The sequence below is a fragment of the Pongo abelii genome, chromosome 19 (assembly GCF_028885655.2).
Source record: "Pongo abelii isolate AG06213 chromosome 19, NHGRI_mPonAbe1-v2.0_pri, whole genome shotgun sequence".
NCBI lineage: Eukaryota > Metazoa > Chordata > Mammalia > Primates > Hominidae > Pongo > Pongo abelii.
The window spans coordinates 70188248-70204478 of NC_072004.2; the positions used below are offsets into that span (position 1 = coordinate 70188248).

At 48.6% G+C, this 16231-nt stretch overlaps 1 protein-coding gene across 3 annotated transcripts; it reads right to left on the minus strand.

The window, feature by feature from the left end:
• Nucleotides 1–537: 537 nt before the first annotated feature.
• GSDMB (gasdermin B) lies at nt 538–15651 on the minus strand. Of its 3 annotated transcripts, XM_054546339.1 has the most exons (12): nt 15412–15651; nt 14513–14604; nt 13085–13324; nt 8275–8446; nt 5679–5847; nt 4885–4969; nt 4132–4170; nt 2923–2949; nt 2070–2230; nt 1806–1944; nt 1383–1453; nt 538–919 (listed from the first exon to the last, which is right to left on the minus strand). In XM_054546339.1, exons 3-12 carry the CDS (start codon nt 13317–13319, stop codon nt 764–766), a joined length of 1254 nt encoding a protein of 417 aa, XP_054402314.1. In that variant the 5' UTR covers nt 13320–13324; nt 14513–14604; nt 15412–15651; the 3' UTR covers nt 538–763. The 3 variants fall into 3 exon arrangements, with proteins under 3 accessions (XP_054402314.1, XP_063574264.1, XP_054402313.1); XM_063718194.1 differs by lacking the exons at nt 2923–2949; nt 15412–15651 and having other exon boundaries at nt 14513–14693; XM_054546338.1 differs by lacking the exon at nt 15412–15651 and having other exon boundaries at nt 13085–14693.
• Nucleotides 15652–16231: the final 580 nt, after the last annotated feature.

Below are 16231 nucleotides of genomic sequence, written 5' to 3' on the forward strand. Positions count from 1 at the left end.
TCTTTAAAAATATCAAATAGAACCAAAAGGCTGGCCAGGCGCAGTGGCTCACAGCTGTAATCCCAGTACTTTGGGAGGCCGAGGGGGGTGGATCACTGGAGCTCAGGAGTTCGAGACCAGCCTGGCCAACAAGGGTGAAACCCCATCTCTACTAAAAATACAAAAATTAGCCGGGCATGGTGGCGGGCACCTGTAATCCCAGCTATTCTGGAGACTGAGGCAGGAGAATCGCTTGAACCCAGGAGGCAGAGGTTGCAGTGAGCCGAGATCACGCCATTGCACTCCAGCCTAGGCAACAAGAGCAAAACTCTGTCTCAAAAATAAATAAATAAGTAAATAAATAAATAAAAGTCTGATGATAAAAACAGCAATCTCCTGTCTACCCCTCAGTCCCACACCTTCCAGCCTGCACTCCTTTCATTGCTTTCTAGCTTCCAAAGATGTGTTAAAGTTTCTTATCTGCTGCTGCATTCTTTTATCCTTGTAGGTCTATACAAAGCTTTTCTATTGCCTTACTGTCATTTAGTGAGGCTTCAAAAGACAAAATTAACGTGCACAACCTGCCACTTTTAATCAGAAGTCCATGCATGAAATCCAGGCTGGTTTTGGATGTTAACATGGAGGGAATGGGATACATCAAAGAATGGTTGGCTGCTTGTCTTAAAGAGGTCCCGCTGGTGACAGGATGGTAGTGGCGATGGCAGTGAGGACAGACTGGTGAAGGGAGAACCCAGAGGCTTATGGGGAGAAAGGGCTTTTGTAGTTAGGAAGAGACAGAGGTAGGCCCCTCAGCCAGCTCCAGCAGGATAGAGACAACAACATACAGCGCACAGAGAATTCGTGCCTCAGGGTCATAGTCCTTGTCATGAGGACTGCTGGCCAGCAGCTCATCCCAGTTCTGCTCCATGATAGATTTCACCTGGAAGGAAACCCGCCAGATTGTAAGAGCTAGGAACAACGATATACCAGAAATGGCAAATATTTGGCCACACTCCTTGCTGCTGAGCCGATAGGAAGACGTAATAATCCATCATGGCACTCTTTCCTGCAGAGCCCGGAGAGCTTCATACTCTCTCAACATAGTGGCAGGCTCTGCTAGTCAATCTGCACAGGAACTCAAGATCACACCAGCTGCTGTCCTGGGACTAACCGATTTGCAACCCTCTCTTGCCCATAGATAAAAAACAGAGCTTAAAGAACCCACCACAAATTGTCCTGGCAACTCTCTGTCCAGGGACTTGTCACAAACCAGCTGCATGGATGTGAGCCAGCAGAAAACTATGGAATAAGAAGGGGCTGTACCCTGGGACTTCTGGGTCCCTTGAGAATATGGGCATTCCCTTCCACTATGACCATATGGCCCTCAGCCCAGGCTGTCTCACCTGGTCCTTCAACAGAGGAAGGGTCCCCTTCTCCAGGGCCTCAGCCACAAGCTGCTGCTCTTCAGACAGCTCTGGGGGCAAAGAAAGAGAGTGGTAAAAAGGAGAGATACATGGTGGGACAGGGCCTCAGTGGCTGATCACATCCAGAACATGCATCATCAAAAGGTTCCAGAGAGCCCCTGGGAGTGCTAGATGACAGTTACTCCAAACGGGCCTCTGCTGTGACTCCTGGTTCCCTCTTGGCCTGCAGGAGTCACAGATGAGGAACCAGCCCCTCAATGCCTGGCCTGAGGAAGACATGAAGGGGTGCCCCCCACAAACTGTGGAGAGCAACGTGCAGCCCCTCCTCCCAAGATGTGACTCCCCACAGGCCTCTCTGCTCACACTTCCTCCACCTCAGCCTACAGCAAGAACCTTCCTCACCTAGCAGGGCATCCAGGAAGTCCAGAATGGCTTTTGCACGCACTTCTACCAAGACCCCAGCAGCATTAAAAAGGCTGCTTAGGAGAGTCTTGTCTGGGTCCTCCATGTGCAGCTCCCCGGAAATCAGGACCTCAGATACCTAGGGCCAGGAGGTGTGGGAGATGAGCAGCAGTCTCGCCATAGCAGATTATCCTCACTGTGCCAACTGCCGTCCCCTCTGGCTCCTCTCTCTCTCTGCCCCAAGGCTTTCTTAGGGTCCCTTACTCTTTGCTCTAGATCCTGCCGAGTCTCCTCCTTGCCGAGGCACTTAGCGAGGGAGTTTAGCACATCTTTTCTCTTCTCCTCCGTCAGGTCCTGGAGGACACTCTCCATGTCCTCCAACTTCTCCTTCATGTTTCTGGAATCCTCCGAACCCAAAGACTTTCCTGTAGAGGCAGCAATTGAGAACCTGGGCCACCCAGCCCAAAAGGCTTTATTTCTAAGGCTCTGTTATTTGTCTGACTGTCTTCTGGAGACCATCTCTTTGTATCTTCCCTTCTTCCAGTCTTTCCGTGTTAAAATTAAACATACTTCTTCCAAGATACCTACCATCATTGCCTCCCACTGACCCCACTTCCATCTTCCATCTCCCCAGCTCACCCCCAGTCTAGTCCCAACCCCAAATTCTTCTCCACCTCCCGGAAAAAAACAAAAACTTGGTTATTTGGCCCTTGCCATTCAAAGTGCAGTCCTCGGGCCACACTAGAAGTAATTAGGATTTGGAGAAAGTTAAAGCAGTGGTTCTCAACCTTGACTACATGAGAATCACCTGAGGAATTATTACAAATCCTGATGTCCAGGCCACACCCCCACAATTAAGTCAGAGCTTCTGGAGACGGGACTCAGTCGTCACTAGTTTTAAAGTTTCCTGGTGTGATTTTGGGGTATAACCAATGAGAACCACTGTGTTTAGAGGAGACAGATGCAGCCTCCAGACTAAAGTTGAGACCTGCTAGGCAGTGCCCCCGCCCCCCTTCCTACCCACTCAGCTGACCCCACCTGAGCAGCAGTCTTGAGCCACATGGACTCAGGGTGGGTTGGTGCAGCCACCCTGAACACACTTGGCTATCACCCTTACCTAAACAGGATGAAGCACCATCCTTCTCTGCAGAGAGAGGAAGAGTTATTTCAGAATCTTCAGATCACCTCCAGTCCCCTGCAGACTTCTCTTCCCAGTGATGGAAGTTTTTACTCTTGCAATCTGAGCCCTCACTGCTGGTGCCAGGGAGCCTGCATCCTCATCAGTGTGTGTCAATGGGAAAGCACTGTATTTGCAGACCCTTCCCACATCCTCAAAAACAGGCAGTCGTAGGACTGTGCCTAGATGATTGAGGAAGAAGCCAAGGCCCAGAAAGGGGGCAGCATACACTCAGTCGCTCCGCAAATTTGGGTCAGACTTCTCTATCCCTTTCCAAGCTCTCTTAGGCAGTACAACCCTGCTGGGATCAAGGGGAAAACCTAGAAATTCCAGAAGAAGCCACATAATTCAGAATCACAGGGACCTTCTAGTCTCACTCCTTTATTTTAAAGTCAGGAAAGGCTGGGCACGGTGGCTCACGCCTGTAATCCCAGCACTTTGGGAGGCTGCAGTGGGTGGATCACTTGAGGTCAGGAGTTTGAGAGCAGCCTGCCAACATATAGTGAAACCCTGTCTCTACTAAAAATACAAAAAAAAAAAAAACAAAAAAACCTTAGCTTGGCGTGGTGGTGGGCACCTGTATTCCCAGCTACTTGGGAGGCTGAGGCAGGAGAATCGCTTGAACCCAGGAGGTAGAGGTTGCAGTGAGCCGAGATCACACCACTGCACTCCAGCCTGGGCGACAGAGCAAGACTCCGTCTCAAAAAATTAAATTAAATTAAATTAATATAAAGTCAGGAAAACTGTGACTTGGGAGGCTGTAGAGCTAGTGAGTGGCAGGGTGGGACTAGACCCTGAGACTGCCTGACTCCAGTCCAGGACCCTTTTCACAGCCAGTGCTGTCATGCTGGAACTGGCCAAGTCATTTAATTGTGCTTCCTAGGCCAACAAGCCTTCAGGGAGGGCTGTAAGCTCAGGATCCAGCTGACTGCCAGCACAAAGTTGTCCTAGGAGCAGCCTGGAAACCCTAGTCCAATGTACAATCCAGACTCCTCAACAGGCTAATTTTTCTCCTGCGCTTGCCATGGTTCCCACCTGTGGGTGCGTCTTATCACATCCTTGGACCTAACCACTCTATAATTCCATTTTTAAAAATAGTGTCTTTGCCCATCCTGAAATGACGAACAGGAAGCCCAGCAGCTCACTCACCTTCTGGAAAGGATTTTGTTTTGCCCCTGAAATGAATATCTAAACCAGCACCAAAAAGGGAGGAAAAAACAAGTTATTGGAAAGACCAGTTCTCACTCTGTAAGTTCCCTTTCTCCAGTCCCTCTCAATCCCTATACCAGCCTCCAATCAAAAAAAAAAAAGACAACTGTTCTTTTTTTTTTTTTTTTTTTGAGATGGAGTTTTGCTCTTGTTGCCTAGGCTGGAGTGCAATGGTGAGATCTTGGCTCACTGCAACCTCCGCTTCGCAGGTCCAAGCAATTCTCCTGCCTCAGCCTCCCAAGTAGCTGGGATTACAGGCGCACACCACCACACCCGGCTAATGTTTACATTTTTAGTAGAGACAGGGTTTCACCATGTTGGCTAGGCTGGTCTTGAACTCCTGATCTCAGGTGATCCACCCACCTTGGCCTCCCAAAGTGCTGGGATTACAGGCGTGAGCTACCACGCCCAGACAGAAAAGACAATTATTCTATTTGGAGACTGGCAGAGGAGTTAACAACTCTTATGTCATGTTCAGGCAAATCCTGGGTCAGCGGGTCCAGGTCTCCAGGTCAGAGCATGGATCCTCAGTCCTTCCTAGTGCTGAACCCACCCTTTTCCCCTGGACCCCTCCCCAACCTCCAAGCTCACCAGCCACCCACCCTAGGCTGACAGAGCCTGGTTGAATCCCACCCCCCACCTCACTGGTGTGTTTAGGGCCCCCCATCCTGTTCTCCATCAGCCTTTGCTTACTCATCATCTCCTTGTTGGGGAAGACAAGCTGCTTTACTCGATAGCTCAGGACCCGATTTGCGGGGATGGTCACTTCCCTATGGCCCTAGAAAAAGGAGCTCACATTGACGGATCCCCAGGTGTTTTTACATCATTATCTTGCCTGATCTCCCAAACAATCCTGTGAGGCAGTCATTCGTATCCCCATTTTATAGACGAGAAAACTGAGGCTCTGAGAGGTCAGCAGGTGAGCCAGTCTCACAGCTAAAAACAGTGGCAGGGCTGAAATTTGAACCCACGTCTGATGCCAAAACTCATCTTGTTGCCACTGTTCATTCAACAAATGTTTACTGAGGAGCTGCTTTGTTCTAGGCACCGTGGCTCCTGTCCTCCTACCTCCTAGAAAGGAGACAGACAATAAACAAGCAAAACTACACCTGTGTAATGATGAACCATGGGAAATGTACAAAGAAAATGAAGGCTGGGTGCATGGCTCACACCTGTAATCCCAGCACTTTGGGTGGCCGAGGTGGGTGGATTGCTTGAGCCCAGGAGTTTGAGACCAGCCTGGACAACACAGCAAGACCTCATCTCTATTTAAAAAAGAAAGAAAGAAAATGCAAATGAAAAGAGGGCATCGCTAGAGAGTAACAAGGGAAGGACTGGGCAATGCCACCCACCCTTTCTTGGGGCAAGGTGGCCAAGAGCAGCAGGGCTGCTCGGAGTGAAGGAAGAGTCTAAGGCTGGCATCGCCTTGACCTGCGGGGCATGGGCCAACACTGGCCTCCACAGTCCCTGCCTCCCAGGATCCTAACCTTGTGTTTATAGCTGAGACGGCCCTGAGAGATCTGGCTCCAAAATTTATATTGCCGGTTGCTTTTCAGGGTTTCCTCCTTTACCGTCTCCAGAGTTTCTGTCACCAGATACAGGTTTTCTCTCGTATTAATTGATCGGAATGAAAAGGGTAGTTCCCTCTTCAGCTTCCTGGAGAGAGTGGAGACAGATGAGAGTTGAGGATCTCAGGGCCTTACCTCCCACTGACTCTTCTCCCCCTCCGTGAGCCAGCTCCTATTTAAGATTAATCGCTTCTGAGACTGGAAAACCAAGGAACACAGCACCCCATCGCAGTTCACTTTACCCACCTCGGGGTGGAGGTAGGGGTGGGGTACAAAGTAGGGCGAGAGGCCAGGTACGGTGGCTATCACCTGTAATCCCAGCATTTTGGGAGGCTGAGGTGAGTGGATCACCAGGCACACATCTGTAATCCCAGCTACTCAGGAGGCTGAGACAGGAGAATCTCTTGAACCCAGGAGGCGGAGGTTGCAGTGAGCCAAGACTGCACCATTGCACTCCAGCCTGGGCAACACAGCAAGACTCCACCTCAAAATAAATAAATAAAAACAAAGTGGGGCAAGAATTCACTAGCATTTATGGAAGATTACAATGTGCCAGCTGTGAGACACGCTTTTCCACTTAACCTTCACAATCCTATGATGGTAGGCAGAATTACATCCACTTTCCACGTAAAGATACTGAGGCTTAGTGACAGGTTGTGAATGATCCAAGGTCACACAGCTAGTAAGTGTACAGCTGGGATTTAAACCCTGGTCAGTGTAAGTCCAAAGAGAGTGCCCTTCCCATGACACTGAGATAGGCATCTGTGAAGCCCAAGACACCCTCTTCTCTGACAAGGGGCTCCAGCTCCTTGCGCTGGTCCCTGGAGCCAGCTGCATCACCTGCCCTTAGGCTTATGAAGCATCTGATTCCATTCCCGCTGGGTGAAACTCATGTTGAGACCTAAAACGGTCTGATGGAGTTTCTATTTGCAATCAAAAGGCCCTCAAGGAAGACATAGGTCCCTGCCTCCGATGACTTTCCCCTACCTATCCAGTGCCCCACCCCACATATAGATACCAATACCCTCACCTGACAAACAAGCATTCTATAATAGAAAACACCGAGCTCTCTTAGAACAATTCTGAAGGCCTCTCCCCAGCAATACTGTGGTAGGGAGGGGTAATTCAAAGGACCAGTAAAATTTTATTGTAAGCCTTTGTTTTTAATTTATTAATAAAAAAGGGTGGCCTGGGCATGGTGGCTCACACCTGTAATCCCAGCACTTTGGGAGGCCAAGGCAGGTGGATCGCCTGAGGTCAGAAGTTCGAGACCAGATCTCTCTCCAAAAAACCCTGACCAACAGGGTGAATGAAACCCTGTCTCTACTAAAAATACAAAAATTAGCTAGGCGTGGTTGTGGGCAACTGTAGGCCCAGCTCCTCGGGAGGTTGAGGCAGAAAAGTCTCTTGAATCCAGGAGGCAGAGGTTGCAGTGAGCCAAGAATGTGCCATTGCACTCCAGCCTGGGCAACAAAAGTGAAACTCCATCTCAAAAAAAAAAAAAAAAAAAAAAAAGGAAAAGGAAAAGAAAAAAGGTACCCGCTCCACTCAAGGAGAGCAAGGCCAGGAAAACTGTGGGTCACCATCCCCTGAGCTACTCCTCAATCTCCAACAATCCCAGCTGAGGAAAACAACAACACAGCTATTGCTGAGGGGATGGCTAGTGATGTCCTCTTGAATTGGAAGCACCTGCCCACCAGCTACCAGAACCTCTGTGGCATTGAATCGGTACCACCCTGCTGGGGTGGGGTGGCTGCACTCTGTGCAGGAAATGTCCTCCAAGGTGTTCTTTGCTTTCCTTGTGCTTCACTTCAGCTCTCTTTCACTCAGTACCTACTGTGTGCTTGGGATCAATACAGAGAAGTTAGTAAAGTCAGTCCCTTGTCACAAGTTGCTGCCAGTCCAGTGGGAAAGACGAACATGGAAGCCACTGGCTTGCCCACATGGCAGAGGGAAACAAGCACAAAATACTGATGTGGGCAGCTCAGTGCAAGAGAGCAGAGGAGAGCAAAGGATAGTGCCTCTTAAACCACCAGGTTTGGAGGCGGAGGTTGCAGTGAGCCGAGATCGCGCCATTGCACTCTAGCCTGGCCGACAGAGAGAGACTCCGTCTCAAAAAAAACAAAACAAAACAAAAAACAAAAACAAACAAACAAAAAAAAACCAGGTTTGTCCAAGTCAGAGGAATTAACCATCCTGGCGGACAGCAGGGATATGAGTGAATTGGGGGCATCAGAAGGCTTCCTGGAGGCTGCTCCTGGGTGAATGAGAAGGCTTTCTGGAGGCAGAGAAGAGGAAGGCGTGCTTGCGTAAAGGGGCGGGCTAAGGGAATCCTGGAAGTAGAGAGTGAGAGGCTGCCCTGGAGAGCCAGTCCTCCACAAAGCTCATGAAAAGCAGGGAAAAGAAAAAGAAAAAGAAATAAATTTTAAAAAGAGCCGGTCTGCCACCCTTGAATCCCTTGGTGCCCAAGATGGGCTTCTTCCCCTCCTTCCCTGCTGCCCAGCTCCAACCTCACCTGTTTTCAAGGGTAGCCAGATACTGCTGGGATATCCGGTTCTCAGATATCTTGATATTCTGATGGTGGAAGCCCTGGAAGCTGCCTGAAATTGTTATTTCTTTGAGTAATGTCACTATCAACTCTCCCTTTGAGTCTACATTATCCAGAATTTGAAACTCAGCGTTTTGACCTGGAAAGAGAATGGTAAAGGTCACTCTGGAGCGGACCCCCAAAAGATCTCTCTCCAAAAAACCCTCCCTGGGGCAGCCCCATCCTGGGCTCCATGCCACCATCCCCCTCCCTTCTGAGGGAGTGCCCCAGCTGTGGCTGTCCAGGAAATGCTGTTCTCACCAGAAGCACAGTTACGTTGGGGTCACAGGATCCCAGATTTGAGCCCACTCCTCCACCTTCTTACCACATGACCTTGGGTAAGTCACTTAACCTCTTTGAATCTGTTTCTTCATCTACAGTAAGAGAATATTACTAATGTCTAGTTCCTATATTTAGGGAAATTAAGGCCAGGCACAGTGGTTCATGCCTGTAATCCCAGAACTTTGGGAGGCTGTGGCAGGCAGATCACTTGAGGTCAGGAGTTCGAGACCAGCCTGGCCAATATGGTGAAACCCCGTCTCTACTAAAAAATACAAAAATTAGCTAGGCCTGGTGGTGTGTGCCTGTAATCACAGCTACTTGAAAGGCTGAGACACGAGAATCACTTGAACCCAGGAGGCAGAGGTTGCAGTGAGCTGAGATCATCACACCACTGCACTCCAGCCTGGAGGAGAGAGTGAGACTCTGCCTCTCTGCCTTGAAACAAAACAAAACAAGAAAAAGAAAAGGAAAGGAAAAGAAAAGAAATGAAGAAATTAAAGATAATGATGCAGTTAAGCACTTAACCAAGTGCCTGGCATACATTCTAACTGCTTGATAATTGTAAGCCAGTCTTGTAGGCTGAAACGAGACAGAGAAAAGTAAAGCTAAAGAAGTAGGAGCCCCAGCCAATTGGGAAATAAAAATTAAGCAGTTCTGGGTGGGCACGGTGGGGTGGCTCACGCCTGTAATCCCAGCACTTTGGGAGGCTGAGGCGGGTAGATCACTTGAGGTCAGGAGTTCAAGACCAACCTGGCCAACATGGTGAAACCCCATCTCTACCAAATTAGTCGGGGGTGGTGGCACGTGCCTATAATTCCAGCTACTTGGGAGGCTGAGGCAGGAGAATCGCTTGAACCTGGGAAGCAGAGGCGAAGATTGCAGTGAGCCAAGATCAAGCCACTGCACTCCAGCCTGGGCAACAGCGAGACTCCATCTCCAAAAAAAGCAGTTCTGTCGCTGTTGTTTGTATGAACCACACAAGTATAAAGTGAGGCAACCCTGGAAAGTCACCCACATGCGTGGACTCTGCCCTGATTGATCAGGCACTAATAAGGGCCTTGGTTCTGAGTCAATTGCCGCCCCGGGGTTCGTGGAAGATGCGGACATGCTGAAGGGGCTGCGTGCCTTTGTCTCCAACCTCCCAGATGGGAACCTACAGGGGAGAGAGTGCTCCCACTGCTAGGTTTTGGAGCCAGGGCTGGATTTCCAAAGACAAATCCATTTTGGAACTGGTGGAAATGTGACAGAATTAGAAACAGTGCCTGAAATCACTATTTGTGTGTACATGAGACACTAATGTCTTAGGGACCATTTGCTTCTCGAGCAGTGTAAAAGAAAAGAAAAATATCGGAGAGAAAAAGAAAAATAAAAACCATGTGCACAAAGAGTACTATATGAAGAAGAGGAAAAAGAGTAACTTCTGGTAGAGAAACCTGACAAACATTACCCCAGCCAAGTGATCAAGGTCAACATCAACAGTGATAGATCATGTTGATAGTACGTACCCCTGATGTGATGTAATAGGAATGGTACTTTACCTCTGTGGTCTTCCTCCCCGAGACCCAGAACCCAGTCTAACCATGAGAAAAAACATCAGCCAAATTCCAACAGAGGGACATTCTGCAGCATCCCTGACCAGTACTGCTCAAAACTGCCAAGATTATCCCAAACAGGTAAAGTCTGAGAAACTGTCACAGCCAAGAGGAGCCTAAAGAGACATGACAACTAAGTGTAATGTAGGATCCTGGATGGGATTCTGGAATAGAAAAAGGACACTAGGTCAAAACTAAGATAACATGGGCTGGGTGCAGTGGCTCACGCCTGTAATCCCAGCACTTTGGGAGGCCAAGGTGGGCGGATCACCTGAGGTCAGGAATTCAAGACCAGCCTGGTCAACATGGTGAAACCTCGTCTCTACTAAAAATACAAAAAATTTGCCAGGTGTGGTGGCAGGCACCTATAATCCCAGCTACTCGGGAGGCCGAGGCAGGAGAACCACTTGAACCTAGAGGTGGAGGCTGCAGTGAGCCGAGATCACGCCACTGCTCTCCAGCCTGGGCAACAGAGCGACAGTCCATCTCAAAAAAAAAAAAAAAAAGTTAATATGAATAAAGTATGGACTTTAATAACAAACACAAAATCCTATGGACTTTAATAACAAACAAAAAATCCTATGCACACTTTTTTTTTTTTTTTTTTTTGAGACGGAGTCTTGCTTTGTCGCCAGGCTGGAGTGCAGTGGTATAATCATGGCTCACTGTGCAACCTCCACCTCCCAGGTTCAAGCAATTCTCCTGCCTCAGCCTCCTGAGTAGCTGGGATTACAGGCATGCAACACCACGCCCAGCTAATTTTTGTATTTTTAGTAAAGACAGGGTTTTGCCATGTTGGCTGGTCTCGAACTCCTGACCTCAAGTGATCCGCCCGCCTCAGCCTCCCAAAGTGCTGGGATTACAGGCATGTGCCATCACGCCCAGCTAATTTTTGTATTTTTAGTAGAGACAGGGTTTCGCCATGTTGGCCAGGCTGGACTTGAACTCCTGACCTCAAGTGATCCACCCGCCTCGGTCTCCCAAAGTGCTGGGATTACAGGCGTGAGCCACTGTGCCCAGCCCTATGCACACTTTAACTGTACCATCAGCATTATACAGTTACAAAATAACCCATTTAAATAGGGAGCAGACCAAGCTAAAAATCAATTCAAATTACCAATTCCCATCATTGTAAGGATTTTCTTTTTTAAGTTTGGTTTCACCTCTGCCTCCGAATTTTGTATGAACACAGATGAGCTTTTCCTTAAAGGAAGTTGACTGACTTAGTCAATTTTTTTTTTCCAGACTTACACTTTGCCCTGTCCCTGGGGAGTAATATTATTGTGGCAAAACATCCTAGTTCTGGGTTAAAGTATTTTTCCATTTTCAGTGAATTGATCATTTGGCAAACTGATTTTTTTTTTTTTTTTTTTTTGAGAGCTGGCTTTTAGCAAATTGGCTCTTGGCAATTTACTTTCCAGAGAATTGACTCAGTCTTTGAAAGATGCGAATCTGAAATTTCTCCAAAAGCCCCTTGCTTGCTTAACGAAACTCTGCTTGTGGAAAGGTCCACCACCTCCAAGTAATCTGGGTACTGCTCTTGGTCACTTAAAGCAGTTCCTGGCACATTGTAATACTCTAAAACTGCTCAGGGCTGTTAGAGCTCTTTTCCATCTCTTGGCATGAGACCTCATAAAAAGAAATGGACTGTATCAGAGAGGTCTGAGCTATGAACTCCTTGCCATTTTTCATATTATGAAATATTTTTTCACATTATGAAATATAATGAACTCCTCACCATATTCCTGTGTAGGCTCCAAGTGAGAGTTCAATACTTAACCCTGGGGCTTCTGAAACCCAAGTACCCCAGGAATAACTGAGATCAGAGGCAGGGGGTTGGAATAATTGACTCTTCCATAAATTCCCTCAATACCTTAGGGATTTCTGCTCATCAGCAACTTCCCTTTCAGTTTTGATAGCCAGGGAACATGAAAGGATAATAAGAATCACCACCACGACCACCAGATGATGGAAGATAACTTTTATTGGGTGCTCCTTTTGTGGCAGGCACTGTGATAAGTGATTCACATAATTTGTTCTCATTTAATTTTTTTTTTTTTTTTTTTTTGAGACAGAGGCTTGCTCTGTCTCCCAGGCTGGAGTGCAGTGGCGCGATCTCGGCTCACTGCAACCTGCGCCTCCCGGGTTCAAGCAATTCTCCTGCCTCAGCCTCCTGAGTAGCCAGGACTACAGGCACATGCCACCATGCCTGGCTAATTTTTTGTATTTTTTTTTTTAAGTAGAGACGGGGTTTCACCGTGTTAGCCAAGATGGTCTCGATCTCCTGACCTCGTGATCCGCCCACCTCGGCCTCCCAAAGTGCTGGGATTAACAGGAGTGAGCCACCGCACCCATCCCTCATTTGATTCTTACAATAGTCCTCTAGAGTTGACACAGGAGGAAACTGAAACTTAGAGCAATAAAACAACTTGTCCAAAGGTCACCCAGCTGATAAGAGGCAGAGCCAGGCTTTGAAACCAGGTGCTTCCAGCCCTAAAGCCTGCATCCTTTCTTAACCAGTAAGCAAACTGCCCTCATTTACTTATTCTTTTAAATGATAAACACATGAGAAGAGCTCCGCTGAATTAAAAGCAGATTATTTTACAAGGCAAAAAAATGTAAAAGGAAGACCATTTAGGAATGGTTTCCAATGGAAATAAATCTCCACTTCTCCCACTCTCCTCCCACCATGTAGCTCTTCCGTGAATTTCTTAAATTAAGGTGTGTGGATGTGTACAAACAAATTCCACAGTTTCACTGTTGATTGGTTGATTTGGTTGATAACAATGGGGAATTGAGAAGGAGATGCGGTACAAACGGTCAAGTCCTCCTGGCTGGCCACCTGTCATCTACCTTATACTGACCTTGGAGCCCAGAATCCAGTTCATCGAACCACTTGTCCCCATCTGTGTCCAGAATGTCCATCAGGGTGAGGCCTGTTGTGTAGTGCCGGCATCCAAAGAAAGTTCTCTTCTCCCCCACCAGATGGAAGCAGCGGAATCTATCAGCATCAACGAGGCTTCTAACGGCAATCATATCCCCTCCAGAATCCATCTCCTTAACTACAATTCTTGTGATTTCCTCAAATACACTGAACATTGTGCCTGGACCAACTCAGAAACAGAAGCCAATTTCAGTTTTTGGGAGGAGGGTATTGGTTCAAGTATTTAAATCTTCCACATTTGGCAGCCTGAGGTGTCAGGCCTCTGAGCCCAAGCTAAGCCATCATATTCCCTGTGACCTGCATGTATACATCCAGATGGCCTGAAGCAACTGAAGATCCACAAAAGAAGTGAAAATAGCCTTAACTGATGAGCCTTAACACAACTTCCACCATTGTGATTTGTTCCTGCCCCACCCTAACTGATACGATATAGTCTCTCCCTGCCCTTAAGAAGGTACTTTGTAATATTTCTCCACCCTTGAGAATGTACTTTGTAAGCCTATCCCAAACCTATAAGAACTAATGATAATCCCACCACCTTTTGCTGACTCCTTTTTTGGACTCAGCCTGCCTGCACCCAGCCTTGTTGCTCACATAAAGCCCATTTCGTGGACTCTCTTCACATGGATGCACGTGACATGAGGTCAAGGAAGAGCCAAAGGTTCCAGGACAACCAGTACCCGGAATGATTTGCCTGCCTTACTGCTAGAATGTGAGGCAGCCATGACTCAGTAAAGAGGGCTAAACATCACAGATCCCAGATTCTCCTCTGCCCCTCATGGTACCCATCTGGAGGAAAAAAGTAGCAGCTATTGCCCCAAATAGAGAAAGTGAGACCCATTTTCTACATCTCCCACAGCAGAGTTGCCCCCTTGTTCCAAGGGGCCTGAGGGATGGAAAGGCAGGCCCACCATGCCCCAGCCGGACTAGCCCCAATGTTGATGAACAGAGGAACCAGGGAGGGATGACGGGCACGGTTGCCAAACTTCACATTACTAACCTCAACTCGTCGTTTCTTCCCTTGGTTCTGATTCTTGGGCTCCCTGCTTTACTGTATTCTGCAAGGCAATTGGATGGGTGCCTCCCTACCAACAATTTCCCAATGAGGTGGTGGTAAATTGGCCTCAGAAGAAACAAAAGCTTCCTGGGATCCACTTCCCCATCCTACCTTTGGCCACCTTCCCCTGTATCCCTTCTGCCCGGCACAGGCACTTATCCACTCACTGCTTCCTCGCTGTCTCTGCCCCCATCGTGGTGGTTGACTCCCAATTCACTACCAACCTGGGAATTCTAGGTATCTGGAAAGACAGTGCCCAGGAACCACAGGCTCATCTCAAGTGGTACCCACCTCCTCTCTGACCTCAGCTGTTCACCAGAAATGGAAGTTGTGAGAATCCCCACAGATCTCTGCACAGTTCCTGGTCTCTGAATCTCAGGAAGCTAAAATAATGAAATTGAAAGTTGTCCAGGTGCGGAACTTCCTGGACGGGTGGGTAGGGCTGGGTGCCCCACCTCCCAAGCCTTTAGATAAGCCACCTTATAACTGAGCTGGAGGCAGATTACGGAGTCTTGCTCTGTCGCCCAGGCTGGAGTGCAGTGGTGCGATCTCAGCTCACTGCAAGCTCCGCCTCCCAGGTTCTCGCCATTCTCCTGCCTCAGCCTCCCGAGTAGCTGGGACTACAGGTGCCCGCCACCACGCCCAGCTAATTTTTTTGTGTGTGTTTTTTAGTAGAGACGGGGTTTCACCATGTTAGCCAGGATGGTCTCAATCTCCTGACCTTGTGATCCGCCCACCTCGGCCTCTCAAAAGTGCTGGGATTACAGGCGTGAACCACCACGCCCGGCCAGAACCCCTTCTTCTTCTTGTACCCAAGGAGTGGGTAGGAGATCCTGGTATGTATTCTAGGTGAGTGTGGGCCAGACAATGGTGCACACCGCAGCGCCCGGGGCCATGCAATCCAGTGTGTTTGGAATAGAGAAATGGAATGTGAGTAGGTATCAAGTGCCAGCAGGCAATGGCTGTGTCTGTGCCAGGGACATGAGGACCGTAACCCAGCAGAACCAGCTGCCCAAATGCCATGCGATGGTCAACACTGAAGACCCAGGACAACAGCAGCTAACACCTGGAGGGAAAAGGGTGGGCCTGTAAGGAGCACTCAGCCTCCCTCCCCATCCCGTGCTCCTGTGTACACTCTCAAGGAGATGCTGGTCTTCCTTATCTGGATGCCACCTGGCTTCTCCACCTACCTCCTTTTCCAGGGAGAGGCCTCTGACCTCACCCATGTCCTCTCTCAGAGATAACCAACCGGGTGAGCCCAGCCTGTCTTCCGGCCTCTGCATGCCTCAGTTCTGAAACATTTGAAGGGATGACAGGCCAGGCGTGGTGGCTCACGCCTGGAATCCCAACACTTTTGGAGGCCGAGGCAGGCAGATCACTTGAGGCCAGGAGTTCAAGACCAGCCTGGCCAACATGGCGAAACCCCGTCTCTACCAAAAAAAAAAAAACCACAAAAAATTAGCCAGATGTTTTGGCACACACCTATAATCCCAGCTACTCGGGAGGCTGAGGCATGAGAATTGCTTGAACCTGGGAGGCAGAGGTTGCAGTGAGCCAAGATGGCACCACTGCACTCCAGCCTGGGCAACACAGCAAGACTCAGTCTCAAAAAAATAAATAAATAGACGACAGTGGTGGTAGTAACAATTACAATTATGATAATATAGCTACCATATATTGAGTATTTACTATATGCCAGGCACTGTGCTAATGCTCACAACAGCGCTAAGAGGCATTATCCTTACACAACAGTGGAATAAACTGAAGCTCAGAGAAGTTGACACAGCAACATGACTAATAAGTGGCAAAGCTGGGATTTGAACCCAGATCGTTGTTGATGTCCTCCAGCACCTCACCCTGACTATACTCTCGCAGGCTGGTGAAAGCAACCAGGGCACCCCTGCTCCCAGGAGTGAAAGCAGTGGCTATATTTCTCTTTCCAATACTGTGTGGGCTCTACTGGGAGAGGGGTGGTGGCTGGACTTCGGCAAATATCCCACACTCCCTGAC